Source organism: Pristis pectinata, chromosome 29 (assembly GCF_009764475.1).
Source record: "Pristis pectinata isolate sPriPec2 chromosome 29, sPriPec2.1.pri, whole genome shotgun sequence".
NCBI classification, from domain to species: domain Eukaryota; kingdom Metazoa; phylum Chordata; class Chondrichthyes; order Rhinopristiformes; family Pristidae; genus Pristis; species Pristis pectinata.
The window spans coordinates 17,394,444-17,411,315 of record NC_067433.1 but is presented as its reverse complement, the minus strand read 5'-3'; the positions used below and the strand labels follow the sequence as shown (position 1 = coordinate 17,411,315).

Below are 16,872 nucleotides of genomic sequence, written 5' to 3'. Positions count from 1 at the left end.
ACAGCGGGTGTGCCTGGTCTGATTCACGGTTTATAGGTTTCTGTAACATCTCCACTCAACTCCAGTGAATATAGACTTAACCAATCCAACTTCTCCTCATTTTTTATCCCGGGAATCAGTTCAGTAAACCTCTTATGCATTCCTTCTGTGACAAGGACATCCTGCTTCAGAAAAGGAGACTAAAACTGCATAAATGCAACATTCCAGATGTGGTCTTACCAAGGCCCTAAAGTATGGCCGTAAGACACCCTTGCTCCTGCATTCAAATCCTCTTGCAATAAAGGCCAACATACCATTTGTCTTCTTAATTGTCCACTGCACCTGAACGTTTACTCATAGAGATCAATGTGTAGGGGCACTCAGGTCTTATTGCATGTTTCTTTTCCCCAATCTACCACCATAATGTCTTTCTGGTTTGTGAACCAAAGTGGATAACCTCATATTTATCCACATTAAACTGCATCTGCCATGCATTTGCCCACTTGTCCAAATCACATTGGAACCTCTCTGCATCCTCCTCACAGGTCACGTTCCCCTCCCCTTCCCCCACCCTCCCAACCACCCACCGACTTTGTGTATTCTACAAACTTGGAAATGTTACACTTAATTCCCTCGTTCAAATCATTCATATACACTGGAGAAAGCTGGGGCCCAAGCACTGCACCCTGCAGCCCACCTCCATCCCCCGCCCCCACCGCCACCCTGAGAAAAGACCCATTAGTTCTTCCTGTCTATTCCCTGCCTGTCAACCAATCCTCAATCCATGCCAGGGTATTACCCCCAGCACCCACCCATACTTTAATTTGCACACTAACCTCCTTCATGGAACCTTATCCATTGGTCCTCTCTGATCTATTCTACCTGTTAAACCCTCAAAAACCTCCAGTAGATTTGTGAAGCATGACTTCTGTTTCAACCAATATTGAATTTGTCCAATCCCATTAACGTTTTCTGAGTACACTGTTATTGCATCTTTTATGACAGATTCTATTGTTTTCCCCACTGCTGGGACTCTCACTGGTCCATAATTCCTTGTTTTTTCTCTCCTTCCTTTTCTAAATAGTTGGGTCATATTTGCCACCCTCTAATGTGTAGAGGGTGGCAAATATGAACTTTCTAAAAGATGTTACAGTTCAAGTAGAACTGCTCGTGAGTCTAAAGAATTCTGGATGATGACCACCAGTGCATCCACTATTTCCAGGGTCAGTTCATTATGTACTTTGGGATGTAGATCAGGCCCTGGGGATCTGTCAGCCTTTAGCCCCATTAATTTCACTGGCATCGCTAACACTGATTTCATTCAGTGCTCCCTCTTTCTAGACACTTGGTTCTCTAAAAAGGTGATTTGCATTCTCGTATATTCAACTGTTCTGCCAATTCTTTGTCCTCAGTTTAAGTTCTCCCATTTCTGACTGTTGAGGATCCACTAACCTTTCTCTTCTCACATCTTCACAGAAGCTTCGATCGTCAGGTTTTATGTTCCCTGCTAGTTTACTCTCACATTCCATCTGCTCCCCTTACTATCTCCCCCACTTAACAAACCTCGTCATCCTCCTTTGCTGAATTCAAAACTGCTCCTAATCTTCAGGCCTTTTTTTATGTCAGTGTTATATGCTGGCTCACTGGGTTTAATATTATCCATAGATTTCTTCATAAGCCAAGCTTCAGCCCTGATTTATTTCTGTGCTGACAGGAATGAACAATTGTCGCAGTGGAGGTGTGAATTCTTCAAATATTACTCTTTATCTATCCAGCATTTAGTAAAGTTCCCCATCATTACTGATTCATGCCTGATACTTTGTTTAGATTGAGAACCCTAGTTATTGATTCTACTACTTCACTCCCCACCTTAATGAAGAATTCTATTATGCTTTGTTCGTTCTCCCCTAAAGAATACCGCACAAGATCTCTCACTCCCTTTCTGCTTATCTCTGCCTAACATCAAGCTAGATTTGATGAGCTTGTTCCCTCGTAACTAAGGGATATGATAATGGATGCAATGATTATTATTTATCTGTTTGATTTGCTTTGCACAGCTCTATGCTGAATGAAGTTCTATGCAATAGACTAGCGGTTGTGTCAGCATTTATTCCAGACTTTGTACTCTGATAAATATATAAATTGGAGAATAAGTTGCCCGCTGCTCTGCTTGAAGCAAGATATTAAAAAAGATGGCTAGCTTTCTGAAGAAGTTGTGCTCCAAGAATCCAAAAACCTTTCTAAAAGATACTACAGTTCCAATCTTTAACAGTCAGGAACTACATTTTACTCTACACCTGTGGTAATAACTGTTTTTGGTTATTGGCTGGAATATTTATAACCCTGCAACTGAGTCCAGCATTGACTGGAGTCAAAAAACTGTAACATTTGTACATGCAATATTGAATATCCAGAGCCCTCGAATGCTGGCAGTGTCTTATTATTATCTCAACATAAGAATAAGAAAACCTGAAGCAGGAGTGAACCATTGGCCCCTTATTCCTGATCTACCAAAAGATTACATCACAGATCACAGATCATTCTTTTAATTCAGGACCACTTTCCAGCACTAAATGTGTACCCATTGATTCTCTTAATATTCAGAAATCGACTGCTCTCTGTCTCTTACATAAGATAAGATATCTCTATTAGTCACATGTACATTGAAACACACAGTGAAATGCACCTTTTGCATAGAGTGTTCTGGGGGCAGGCCGCAAGTGTCACCACACTTCTGGCGCCAACACAGCATGTTCACAACATCTTAACCCGTACGTCTTTGGAATGTGGGAGGAAACCGAAGCACCTGGAGGAAACCCACGCAGACACGGGGAGAACGTACAAACTCCTTACAGACAGCGGCCGGAATTGAACCCGGGTCGCTGGCGCTGTAATAGCGTTACGCTAACTGCAACACCACCGTGCCCAAACCTCCTCATTCAGTGACTAAACCTCCACAATCTTTCTGGATAGAGAGCTCCTAAGAGTCACTTCTCTCTGGATGAAGAAATTGCTCCTCCTCGCAGTCCTGAGTCTGTGATCCCCGATTTTACACACCCCACCAGGGGATGCAGCCTCCCCGCAGCTGTCCTGTCAAGCCCCTAAGAATTTTGTACATTTGAATGAGATCACCTCTCACTCTCCTAAACTCCAGAGAGTAAGGGCCCAGTCTGCTCAATCTCCATCCATCCCATATATAAATTCAAGAGGCGGTGCTCAAGAAGGCGGCATCCATCATTAAAGACACTCACCACCCGGGTCATGCCCTCTTCTTGTTACTACCACTGGGGAGGAGGTACAGGAGCCTGAAGACCCACACTCAATGATTCAGGAACAGCTTCTTCCCCTCTGTCATCAGATTTCTGAACAGTCCATGAACCCATGAACACTGCCTCACTATTCCTTTCTTTTTTGCACTATTTATTTATTTTTGTAATTTATAGATTTCTATGATAAGAGGCATAGATCGAGTGGACAGTCAGAGACTTTTTCCCAGGGCAACAATGGCCAACATGAGGGGATATAATTTTAAGGTGATTGGAAGAAGGTATAAGGGGGATGTCAGGGGTAAGTTTTTTACATAGAGAATGGTGGGTGCGTCGAACGCACTACCTGCAGAGGTGGTGGACGCAGATACATTAGGGACATTTAAGAGACTCTTAGACAGACACATGAATGATAGAGAAATGGAGGGCTATGTGGGAGGGAAGGGTTAGATAGATCTTAGAGCAGGATAAAATGTCGGCACAACGTCGTGGGCCAAGGGCCTGTACTGTGTTGTAATGTTCTATGTTCTATGTCTTGCACTATACTGCTGCTGGAAAACAACAAATTTCACGCCATATGTCAGTGATAATCTGATTCTGAAACCTTCCGCTGCACTCCCTCTATTACAAGCATTTCCTTCCAGTGTTTGGGCTGCTTTATAGTAAAATAGCTTAAAATAATAGTTTGTCATTCTCTGAGGCACATAACTTTCTAATAATATAGCATACCCTTTGGAATTTCAATTATTATTGAAATGATACTTGAAATGAATGCAAGTTGGTAGATCTCTGTAGCTTTGTGTCTGTGTAATACTGGAGTAAGACCAAGGTACTTAATTGCTAACTTAGTCTTTGCCCATTAATGGGTGAAATAAGAAAATCCTGGTGATTATAGCAACTTGCAGAATGCGGGCTCAGTTGGAGAGCAGTTGCAGTGTTTGCATATTTTACACTGCCAAGCCAGTGAATGCTTCTTATTTTTTTTTCTTTTTACAGGTTTTCTGACATTTACAACAAATTGCTATATGCAGTAAAAAAAAGCATTCAATGCACAATGATAGCCAGAAAACCTACATTTTCTGTGAAATTGTCTTTTATATATTCAGATTCTAAGAGAAAAAAATTAATACCTCTTAGATTGTGGCTTAATTTACATAGTGCAAGCAGCATATAAATCTGGCGAGCATAGGAAATGCAGAAGAGAAATTTTAGCATGTTTTTGAACTGTGCATTCGGGAATTGGAGGAACAATTGTACCAGTTCATCAAAAAAACAATAAAAAACTGCAGATGCTGGAAACCTGAAATAAATGGGAAATGTTAGAAAAACTCAGCAGATCAGGCAGCACCTGTGGAGAGGGAAACAAAGCTAATAATTAAAACAGAAAATGCTGGAAACGCACATCAGGTCAGAGAGTGTCTGTGGGGGGAAAAAGAGAGTTAACATTTCAGATCTGAGACTCTTCTTCTGTTGAGCAGGTCGAGTCTCAGACCTGAAACATTAGTTTCTCTCTCCACAGGTGCTGCCTGAGCTGCTGAGTCTTTCCAACATTTCCAGTATTTTCTGTTTTTATTTCAGATTTCCAACATCGGCAGTTTTTCTTTATTTTCAGCAGGAAGTAGGTGGAAAGGGTCGGGGGGAATGCAGTTCCCAATCGACCACAGACAGTCTCTTTCTCTCTCCACCCATTCTGTACCCTGGGATGTTGAGTTGCCAGTCCTGCCCTTCATTCAACCATGTCTCAGTGATTGCAACAATAACATATTCCCCCGCGCTGATCAGCAAGTTCACCTGTCTTACCAGTCTGCTTCCTTGCATTAAAATAGATGCAACTTGGCGTTCCACTCCTCCCATCGGCCTCCACGTACCCATGCCTGCTCTGCCTACTGGGCTCAACTAGTTCTCCTTCTATACCTGACTGAGCCTCACCCCCAGTGTACACCTGTTCTGTGACCCAAATTAGTTTAAAATCTCTCCAACAGCATGGGCAAATCTCCCAGCAAGGACATTGGGCCCACTTCTGATTCAGGTGCAACCTATCCAGCTTGTACAAGTCCCAGCTACCCCAGAAATATTCCAAATGATCCAAAAATTTAAACCCCTTCCTTCTACACCATCCCTTCAACCACACGTTCATCTGGTTTATCTTCCTACTCCTAAGCATACCACCAAAAGTAATCCAGAGATTAAACGTCCTTTAATCTGCTACCTAACACCCTAAACATGTTGCAGGACCTCAACCCTTTCTCTTTCTATGTCATTGGTACCGATGTGTACCACAACCACTGGCCGTTCACTCTCTCCCTTCACAATGCCCTGCAGTCGCTCTGAGATATCCCTCTCCTCGGCACCAAGGAGGGAACATATCATCTGAGAGACTTGTTGCTGCCTGCTCCCCTGGCAATCGAGTCCCTATTACAACTCTGATAGTCTTTTTCCTCTTGCCCTTGAGAAGGTGGTGGTGAACCACCTGCTTGAACCACTGCAGCCTGTTTGTTGAAGTTGCTGATGGGGAGAGAGTTCCAGGATTTAGACCAAGCAACAGTGAAAAATCAGTGATATACTTGGATGGTGCACAAGTTGGATGGTCCATAACTGTCCTTGTCTTGAGATTTGGGGCTGTAAGTTTAGGAGGTGCTGTCACAGTAGTCTGGGCAAGTGCAATGCGTTTTGTAGATGATGGCACATATGCAGCCACTGTGGAGGAAAGAGTTTATGCTTTGAATGGTGTGTGGGGTCCCAAGCAAACATTTTGCTTTGTCCTGGATCACTGACAATTTGGCCTTGCAGTATTTTTTAAAATTTGGGATGAATCTTGCTGGGAAGAGGTTGGCCATTCACAGCACGATCCCCATCAAACTAACCTAGTTTGTCTCCTACACTTGACCGGTGTAGACCTACACTGTGATCCATCCCTCTGCCAAATTACTTTAAGACATCTTAGAATACTGGACGTAGGCGCACAGCTTGGGAGTCCAGGGAGGTGCTGGATTTGGAGCATAGGATGGGAGGGGAACAAATCTTGAGTCCAAAGTTAAGGCAAACTGATGGGCTTGGTAGGATATTCCATGGAATTGCTGATTGTATCCCACACCAGCTCAGACCTCTGTGAGGTTTGTAGAGCTGGGTTTAGGAGCCAAAGGTGAAGGTAAACATAGAACACAGAACAGTACAGAACAGGCCCTTCGGCCCACAATGATGTGCCGACATAACTAATCCCCCCTACCTACAGAATGCCCAATATCCCTCCATTTTCCTCTCATTCATGTGCCCATCTAAGCCCCTCTTAAAAGCCCTCAATGAATTTGCCTCCAGCACCCCTGTCAGGCAACGCATTCCAGGCATCCACCACTCTCTCAGTAAAAAACTTACCCCTCACATCTCTTCAGAACCTACCCCCTCTTGCCTTAAATGCATGCCCTCTGGTATTGGATCGTTCAATAATGGGAAAAAGATATTGCTTGTCCACCCTATCTATGCCCCTCATAATTATTTTATTTCCATTCCTTCTTTAAATTATTTCTATATGTTTTGTTTTTAACTAGCTTTCTTGTATAACCTCAATAATTTGCATTTTTAACATTATTTCCTTCAGATTTCAGTATTTAGATGTCTCCAAGTGTCAGAGATATTTAAGTTCAATGACAGCTTTGCCAGCTGTCACAGCCTATCATTATATTTGGGGGCGGGGCATCAGCACTGCAAGGCCTGAGACCTAATAGGTTTCTGGGCCTTGTTGTTGATTCTAGGGCATGAAGGGCAGTCAATCAGTCCATGGCATCAGTCTGGGCTGAGTGTGAAGGGGCCGTGGGGAGAAATTGAAGGAGGCAGGTTGGATGCAGCAAACTCCAGCCTGGAATTGGAAGCAACTATCCCAAGAGTGTTGCAGGAAGCGGACTTGTAGCTGCAATATTCCAGGAGTAGTGACACCACAGGTTGCCTTTGGGTCTGTGTTCCCAGCAACACAGCAGACACCAGAGACTGCAATGCTAGAATCTGTAGCAACAAACAATCTGCTGGAGGAACTCAGCAGGTCGAACAGATTCTGTGGGGGGGAAGGAATTCCTTTGTTCTGATGCAGGGCTTTGAGCCGAAATGTCGACAGTCCTTTTCCCCGACAGATGCTGCTCGATGTGCTGAATTCCTCCATAGTTCATTTTCTACTCCAGATTCCAGCATCTGCATTCTCTTGTGTCTGCACTGTAGGAGTCCTGCTTTTCATGAATGGTTTGGAGGAAAGTAAATTAGATCTATCCCAGTTGATCCCCACAGTTCGATAAGACAGACTGAGCTCTGCTCTGGGGCTTACTGTTTATGGCTGGCAAAGCATCAACTAGGTCCAAGAGGCCCAGGGCTCTACCAAAAACCAGTGGTTTCCAACTGTAGGAGCTGTCTGTGCAAAGTAAATCTCCGATAATTCGACACACTCGAGACTTAGTGCAGGACTGGCAGATCTTCTGGGACTATTGGAGATTATTCCAATTAATACTTCAATACTTTTTAATTCATATTTTTAAATGCTACACAGTATTGTAATAAAATTTCCATTGAACCCAGTAATCTTAAAGTGAATGTGGGAACTGGAGTTCCAATGAGTTTAAAGAGTGTGGGAATGGGGGCTCTGGTGTGTTATAGAGAGGGTGGGAACGGGGGCTCTGGTGTGATATAGAGCGGGTGGGAACTGGGGCTCTGGTGTGTTATAGAGAGGATGGGAACTGGGGCTCTGGTGTGATATGGAGAGGGTGGGAACTGGGGCTCTGGTGTGTTATAGAGAGGGTGGGAACTGGGGCTCTGGTGTGTTATAGAGAGGGTGGGAATAGGGCCCCAGTACGTTAAGTGGAGAGTAGGAACAGGGACTTTGTGAGTCATTGGGAACACACGAACCAAGGCCCTGGAACATTAAAGGGACAACAGGAATCTGCAGTTTGGGATCCAGTTGCCGAGCCATCACAATTTCTGAACAATGGGATATTGAATCATCGGGTTTCACTGCACCAAAATAGTCTCTCTAAATTTCAGGGTTCCATCACGGTTGTGTTACCGGACCAGCAGTCAGAATTCCAAACAAGAGATCCGCTGATCACAGTTTGAATCTCACCACAGCAGCTGGGGAATTCAAGAAAGTAAATAAAGCAGGAATTTACATAAAGTTAGTAAAATCCCCTGTGATTCAGTGAGTCCTTCTGGGGAGGAAATCTGTCCCCACCTGGTACAGCCTAAATGTAACATCAGACCCACCAATGTAATCAGCTCAATACTGTGCCCTCAGTTCAGGGGGCATTAGGAATAGAATCATAGAGTCATACAGTGCAGAAACAGGCCCTTCAGCCCACCATGTCCATGCTGACCTTTTGGCCCATCTGCACCCATCCTGCTTGCCTGCATTAGGACCATATCCTTCTGTCCCTTGCCTATTCAAGTGCCTGTTTAAACATCATGATTGAATCTGATTCCACTACCTCCTCTGGCAGCATGTTCCAGATATCAACCAGTCTTGCCCCTCAGATTCCCTTTAAAACCTCTTCTAACCTTAAGTGTCTGTCCTTTTGTTTTTGACACCTCTTTCATGGGAAAAAGATTTTGACTATCCACCCTGCCTACTCTTCTCATAACCTTTTATAATTCTATCAGGCCTCCTTCGCCCCAGGGAACACAAGCCCAGCCTGTCCGATCTCTCCCCATAACTGAAGTCCTCCAATCTAGGCAACACCCTGGTGAATCTCCTCTGTACTCTCTGCAGAGCAACCACATCCTTCCTGTAGTGTGGTGACCAGAACTGCACACAATGCTCCAAGTGCAGCCTAACCAGTGTTTTGTAAAGCCGCAACATAACGTCCCAACTCTTACATGCCCCAGCCTATGAAGGTAGGCCTGCCATATGCCTTCTTCACCACTCTATCCACCTGTGTTGTGACTTTCAGGGGACTGTAGATTTGGACTCTCTGTTCATCACCGTTCCTCAGCACCCTTCCATTTACTGTATATGTTCAATTCATATTTGATCCCCAAAATATGAAATAATTTAAGTTTTATAGAAAAGAGCAGAATTTTCCAAGAAGATTATTGCTGGGAAAGGATGAATTTCCTTCATGTGTCAACAAGTTCCATTTCCCAGAGCTTATTCCTCTCTACCTTGGTTTACCTTTCCTATTCCCTTCCCACCCAGTTCCACCTGCCTTAGCTGGTTCCACATCACATTCCAGCCTCTGTCTCTACCTTCCCCCTCCCCTCTCCCCACCTGGCTTCATCAGCCCAGCTGTTTGTTCCTTAACTGGTTCCACCTTTCGTCCACCAGCCTCTGGTCCCAATACTCCACCCTCCTTCTCCCTCACCTGGCTCCATCTATCCATCATTCTCCACCTCACCCGGTTCCACCCATGGCCCACCAGCCCCTTCCCTCTCACCTGGCTATCTTCCATCTACACTCCTAGTCCTGATACAGGGTCCCAACCTGAAACGTCAACCGTCCCTTTGCCTCCACAGATGCTGCTTAACCCGCTGAGTTCCTCCAGCAGCTTGTTTTTTTGCATTTTATTCCTCCCCAATGTCTCACCGACTGAGCCAATGGCTCGTGGCTGTGCTGCACCTTCGCAACGGCTTGGAGATTAAAGGAAGGCTGCTTACGTTTTCCGACCGGAGCTTTTTCGCAGGGCATCCTCCGTCGATGGGGTGAAGCATGTAGTACAGGCGGACCTTACTCGCGTGCTTCCGGCTCTGCAGAAAAGAAAGTTATAAACTGCATGAACTGACATAAAAACCTCCCTCTCTGACATCTCTGCTCTATTCCTTCAGCTCCGGGCAGTTCAGTTGAAGAACCCAATCAATTATTGTGTCTGAAAACACTTTTCTCTCTCTGGAAAGAGAGAATATCTGGAAAGCGGGCTGCTTAAGAAATGAAATCTTACAATCTCAACACAAAATGGATTGCTTTCAATCCATTCCCCAAGGGTGACTGAACCGGCACTCAGTTTTAAATGCACGGTGCTCATGGGACAGATTTTGCTCTGAAAGTACAGTTGAAATGCAAATTGCTCCTGTTATTTGAGTTAATTGTACACGGTGTTCACGTTTTATTGTTTTGCACAGTGCTTTTAAGATTTTGATAACAACAGACTCGGTGAAAATCATAACCTTGATGACAGCTGCAATTATAAGACATTTAGTTGTGGGTTGTCCTTCAAGAATTGTTTAGCCACTCCAAATCAGTGGACCCGACTAGCAACATCAACTTCAGAAAGCAGAAAGAGGGACAATAATGTTAATTACAACCGTTGGCAAGGACTGAGCTTTTTAAATTGGTAGTGATGGTGCTAAACTCCTCATGGTGAACAGTACTGTGATATCATCCTAAGATCGAATGTACTCTTGTTTGTTATTCCAGTTGAGACTACACAGGAATTGCTCTGCTGCCACAAATTTACTGCTTCATTCAAACTAGCCAATAATTGAATATCTTTCCTGAGCAGAAATTTGCCGGGTCAATGAGGGATGCAGAAGGACATGCTTGGAGCAGCGTCAGGCATATCTCAATATGATAAGCTGCCAGCCTCGTGTAGCTCAACATGGCCACATGTGAGCTAATCAGTTAAGGCAGCATGCGATGGACAGAGAGAGCAACGTGATCTCACAACCAGCAGACCAGGTTACAATGGAATGGGTGGCCCAGTGGCGCAGCGGGTACAGCCACTGCCTCACAGCTCCAGAGACCCGGGTTCAATCCTGACCTCGGGTGCTGTCAGTGTGGAGTTTGCACCTGCTCCCTGTGACTGTGTGGGCTTCCTCTGGGTGCTCCAGTTTCCTCCCACATCCCAACCACATGCAGGTTGGTTGGGCCACTGGAAATTGCCCCGTGTGTCGTTGAGAGGTAGAATGATTTGGGGGGGGGGGTGGGGGGGTGGGGGGGTGGGGGTTGATGAGAATGTGGGGAGAATAAATAACGGGATTGGTGTAAATGGGTTGTTGATGGTCAGCACAGATTTGGTGGGCTGAAGGGCCTGTTTCCAGCTCTGCCCATTGGCTGCACCTAGCCATGAATGGGAGTGGACAATCACACAGGGATTGGGAGAAGACTTCAAGAACATCCTTCAAGAAGATAGAGAAATGGCGGGCTATGTGGGAGGGAAGGTTTAGATAGATCTTAGAGCAGGATAAAATGTCGGCACAACATTGTGGGCTGAAGGGCCTGTACTGCGCTGTAGTGTTCTATGTAACATCCCCATCCTTAACAATGGTGTGGCCCAGCATGTGAGCGCTGGAGACAAGGCTGAAGTATTCACAATCTGGCTCTGCCAGAAGTACGGAACAGAGGATCCATCTCGGCTTCCTCCTGCAGTTCCCACCACCACAGAAACCAGTCTTCACCCAAGTCCATTCACTCCATGTAATATTGAGAAGCAGCCAACAGCACTGGCTGCAGCAAAGGCTACGTGGCAGGGAACGTCCCAGCTTGGTATTGAAACCTGTGCTCCAGAACGAGGCACGCCACTAGACAAGCTCCTCCAGTGTTTTTACAACACTAGCACCTCCCCGAAAATGTGGAAAATTGCTCAAGTTTGTCCCGTTGATAAGATCAGGAAAGCGGGAAATTTCAAATGTCGCACCGGAAGCACAAAGTTACACAGGTGAACTCTCACCATGAAGGGAGCTCTTAGTCAGGGACGCCACTTCCAGCTGCTATGGGACATGGGTGTAGGAGCTTCAGATTAATAAACAATCACCAGGGCTGTGGAGCCAGTTGCACAGAGTAAGCATTGGGATGGTTGGGATCACACCATCGCCAATGTCTTATCTTGACTATGGAATATTCTGGTCCATCGAAGATGATTCAGAGGTTCCTTTCTTTGAGCACTGGCTCTGGTATGGCTGGAGCCTTTAACCTCTCTGGACTTCATCCTCTCATTAAGACGTGTCTTTCAAATTGAGGCTCACACAATTACTCAGTGTGTACTCAATAACCTTGTCAATCAATCGGCGACACTGCTCTGTGCCAAACACAGGAATTCAAGAGGTTGCTCTGAAATAAATTTCTGGGCCTTTTATGGTTCTGAGGGCTAGACTAGGTAAAACAGTGTGCCAATATGCCAGAAGACGTTATCACGATAAAAAGGTTTGCATGCTATAAACTGTAGAAAGCAATTACATCTCTACAAAGAGATCACTTACAGACATCACATAAAATTATACTCAAAGCCAACACCTTCCCTCCACCCCTCCCACATCAACCAGCACTGTCTCCACTCCCTCCCAATCCAAGAAAATCATCTTGGTTGGTTTGTAAGATCACTGAAAAAGGATTAGAAAGCACCTTGTTTCTAATTTTCCTTTGGTATTTTGTACTGCTTTATTGTTGACATCTTTGTTCCCTCTTAATATAAGGAAATAAATGGAAATTTATTAAATCTTGTACAAAAAAATCTCTGCATGATTTATCAACACAAATCAGTCTCATTCAAGTGATGTGGAAAGAAATCACATCAGTGAAACAATGAAAGCAAATTATGCAAATTGAAACCATAACCGATTAAATGCAAATATTCTTTCATATTTGACAACTTAAAATGTTTGCACTTCTTCTGTTGTAGAATAATGCAAGAATAGATTATAAAATATCTTAATATAAATTTATTATGATAACTTATTTTGGCACATCATCCTCTGTCAAATTATCAAGGAGCATGCATTGCACTTGCTGGGATTCATTGCCACGGTAACTTCAAGCACAAACAAATGAGAGATTAAGCACAGAAATTAAAATGCTTTTGGTTGGAGATTTGCCACTGCATCATTAGCTCTGCAGAAATCTCACTGTCTATCTTCCTATGTAAATGCACGATGAGAATTTGCTGTGTCTGTGGAGATGAAGGAAACTTGTCACACAAAGTTAATTCATTTCAATCCATACAACCTGTCACTGAAAATTAACAAGCATGGAGTCTCATTTGGTCATTGACCTGAAATGTTAACTCTGTCCCTTCCTCTATAGATGCTGCTTCACCTGTTGAGCATCTTCATGATTTTTTGGCTTTTACTTCAGTCTTTATCACATGAACTGTGCTGTCAATGACAATAAGCTGCCGGAAACATAAATGACTGCAGATGCTGGAATCTGGAGGCAAAAGCAAACTGCTGGAGGAACTCAGCGGGTCAGGCAGCATCTGTGGAGGGGAATGGACTGTCGACAATTCCGGTTAAAACCCTTCATCTGGACTGAAAGATAGAGGGGAGATAGCCAGTATAAAGAGGCCAGGGGGTGGGGCAGGAGCTGGCAAGCCACTGGTGGATCCAGTGAGGAGGGATTGATTGGCAGATGGAGTCAGATGGGGGAGGGAAGGGTGGAGATAGTGTCAGAGGCTGGGAGGCGATAGGTGGAGGCAACAAAGGGCTGCAGATGGTGGGATCTGATGGAAAAGGAAATGGAGCATGGAACCAATTAAGGGAGGTGGGGAGGGCAGATGGGAACAGTGGGGAAGGGGGAGCTACCATTTAATCCACTGATAATTCCAAACCCATTTGGACACCCACTCATTGCCTGGAAAATAACCTCGCAGATAAAGCACAGGGGTGATTTCTCCCAGTCAGTGGTCAGTGAGAAAGCTTTCAAACCAAACTGAAGACTTGTCAACTTTCATTTCACAGCCAATGCACATAACATTGCTCCGTATGGAGGATGCAGTTAACTATGCCAATCCTTACCTCGTAAGTTATCTTGTTCACTTCTCCAGTTGTTATTGTTTGCAAAACAAGAAGTGGCATTACTTATTTTCATAGCCCAGGCTGAATAGACTTTGAGATTAAGTGACAGTCACTTGTGTGAAATTCGTGCTCTGAGCCAAATGTACACACAGTGCCTTTGCCAAACCCAGGGCATCCAAAAAGCTTACTACAATCACACACAGCCACCCTTTAACTACAAGATGCCGCCAATGCTGTCTCTGTAAAATTCCCTAAATCCATGCCAGGATGTGTGACCGCTCCCTGGCCAACATCCTCAGTATCAAGGCTGCGATAACACAGCTAGCTTCGATGAACCACACTGTTGCTTGGTGCACGCCAGACTCCCAAAGAAGGCTCTGTATTCCTACTTCCATGGTGACAAGGGAGGGCAGAGGTGGTGCTTTAAGACAGCCAGAGATTCAGAGAGGTACAGCACAGAAACAGGCCCTTGAGCCCACTGAATCCATCAACCACCCATTTACATTCATCCTACATTAACCCTATATTCCAATCCTCTCCCCCCAGATTCTACCCCTCACCTACACACCAGGGGCAATTTACAATGGCCAATGAACCTACCAACCTGCACGTCACTGGGGTGTGGGAAGAAACCGGAGCACCCAGGGAAAATGCACACAGTCACAGGGAGAGCGTGCAAGCTCCACATAGACAGCACCCAAGATCAGGATTGAACCACAGTCTCTGGTGCTGTGAGGCAGAGGAACCACAAGGTAGATTCTTCTGTGGTCCGAGACTCCTTGGAAAAGAAATCCTCACTGCCTCCAGGGTGGCATTTGTTGAGAGCACGCAGGAGAAGTATGCCAGCTCCCAAAGTACCCAGCTGTCCGCTCAGTCAAGCCTCACCAACAGATCCCACATCGAACTTTTCAACCACCTCAGGGCCCACAGAACTGGAGTAGAAGCAAGTCACCTTTGATCCCAAGGAACTGCCTCAGAAGAGTAAAAAAGTAGCAGCCAGAGTGAAACTTTCTCTTGGAGGAGGACTTATTCCTAATTAGTTTCTTGCCCTGAATAATTGTAGCAGAACACCATTTTTAAACATATAGAAAGTAATGATCCATCAACATGAGAAATAGAACTGTGTATTTGCAGACAGAAAGGTCAGTCATCCTGTAGTAAATATTCATGAGCATTCGCATTAACTAAAACTATAGAATTAAAATGGAAAGAAAATCAACATTAATATGATTATTTAGGCCTTCTTGAGAATAAGAAACAATATAACCTTTTTCTAAATGGTGTGGGTTTTTCAGGTGTATGTTCTCCTGAACATACTGCCTATCTCCAGTTGTTCTTGAGGTTGCCCTCTTGAAAAGTCTCAATTTTTTTTAAAGATCTTTATTAGTCACATGTACATCAAAGCACACAGTGAAATGCATCTTTGGGTAGAATATTCTGGGGGCAGCCCGCAAGTTTCACCACGCTTCCAGCGCCAACATAGCATGCCCACAACTTCCTAACCCGTACATGTGGGAGGAAACCGGAGCACCCAGAGGAAACCCACGCAGCCACGGGGAGAACGTACAAACTCCTTACAGACAGCAGCAGGAATTGAACCCAGGTCACTGGCGCTGTAATAGCGTTGCGCTAACCGCTACACTACCGTAGTGGGACTTTGCAAAGCAGTTTGCTGGGCATTTTAGGATTTTACCAATAAATGAATGGTAATATCTGCTCACGTCAGGATGGCGTACATCACAGTGTGGTTTTTGGAGAGGATGGTCTTCACAAGAACCTGCTGTTTTGTCCATGCACATGTTGGAAGTCAGGGCTTGGAAAGTTGCTATTGAAATCTGCTTGTGTGTTATTCACCATCTGTGAACAGGGGCTAAAGATGTCGGTGTGAAATAATCTACAAGGTAACTTCTTCTGTGCCATTGCAACACACAAGATGCTGGAGGAACTCAGTGGGTCAGGCAGCATCTGTGGAGGGAGATGGACAATCAATGTTTCTGGTTGAGACCCTTCACCTGGACCACATGAAGGGTCTCGACCCAAAATGTCGACTCTCCATTTCCCTCCACAGATGCTGCCTGACCCGCTGAGTTCCTCCAGCATCTTGGGTGTTGCTCCAGATTCCAGCGTTTGCAGTCTTTTGTCTCCAGTTTGCTCTTTTTTCTGTACCGTGCTCCTGGTAAACTTCAATGCTGCTGCAGGATGAGTCATAAGCAGAAAACAAAAATCAGATGAGTCACCCCCAACAGACACTGTTCCACACAACCTTTGTGGCAAACAGACTTTCCCTGTGTCATACCCTAAGAAAATCAAAATTGATGACAGGCTGTTGAATGTGACTTACTTTATTGTTATACTGTGGCTTTTTTTTTGTAGATGTGGCTAATGTTCAAATAAACAGAAGCACCAGCATAATTTGACAGCCTGGTTGATAGAACTGACTTCCCAGCAAACCAAGCTGAGGGATGTAGGACATGTTCCAGGAAACAGTCTCCCTGTGTAAAGCAATATATTCCTGCCACACTATTTGGCAACTTCCTGAACTTCAATTTCCCTGTCTGACTAACAGCTGGAGCGACCCAAAGTCTTTGCCAACGTTAAAGTGCCTTGCCATTAGTTGGAATAACGAGGCAGAGCCAGCAGTATAACTGTGGCCCAGCAGTTATTGCCCTATGACTGATCAGAGTTTAATTTGTACTGAAGTTTTCAGAGCTGTAACACATTCTCATTTGTGCACCCGTCTGAAACATGGAATTGAATATTAAGAGGGACAAGGAAGATTTCAAACTCAGTCACATAATCTGGTGTCTTTAATGATCTGTCTCAAATCCTGGGGCTCCTTATGGCAAAGAGAGAGCAGCTCTGCCTGCACGCCAGCTGATCTTTGTCTCCAATCAAATCGGGCCTTCCTTGTCACCTCTGGTGGACTCAACAGTGA

General features: G+C 44.7%; 1 protein-coding gene across 1 annotated transcript in view; it reads right to left on the bottom strand.

Moving 5' to 3' along the window:
- Positions 1-16,872, bottom strand: part of LOC127584172 (zinc finger matrin-type protein 4-like) — a 175,822-nt gene that overhangs the window by 122,663 nt on the left and 36,287 nt on the right. Inside the window, exon 3 of the mRNA XM_052040752.1 lies at positions 9,870-9,959. Coding sequence (XP_051896712.1) covers positions 9,870-9,959 — 90 coding nt within the window. The remainder of the gene's footprint in view (positions 1-9,869; positions 9,960-16,872) is intronic.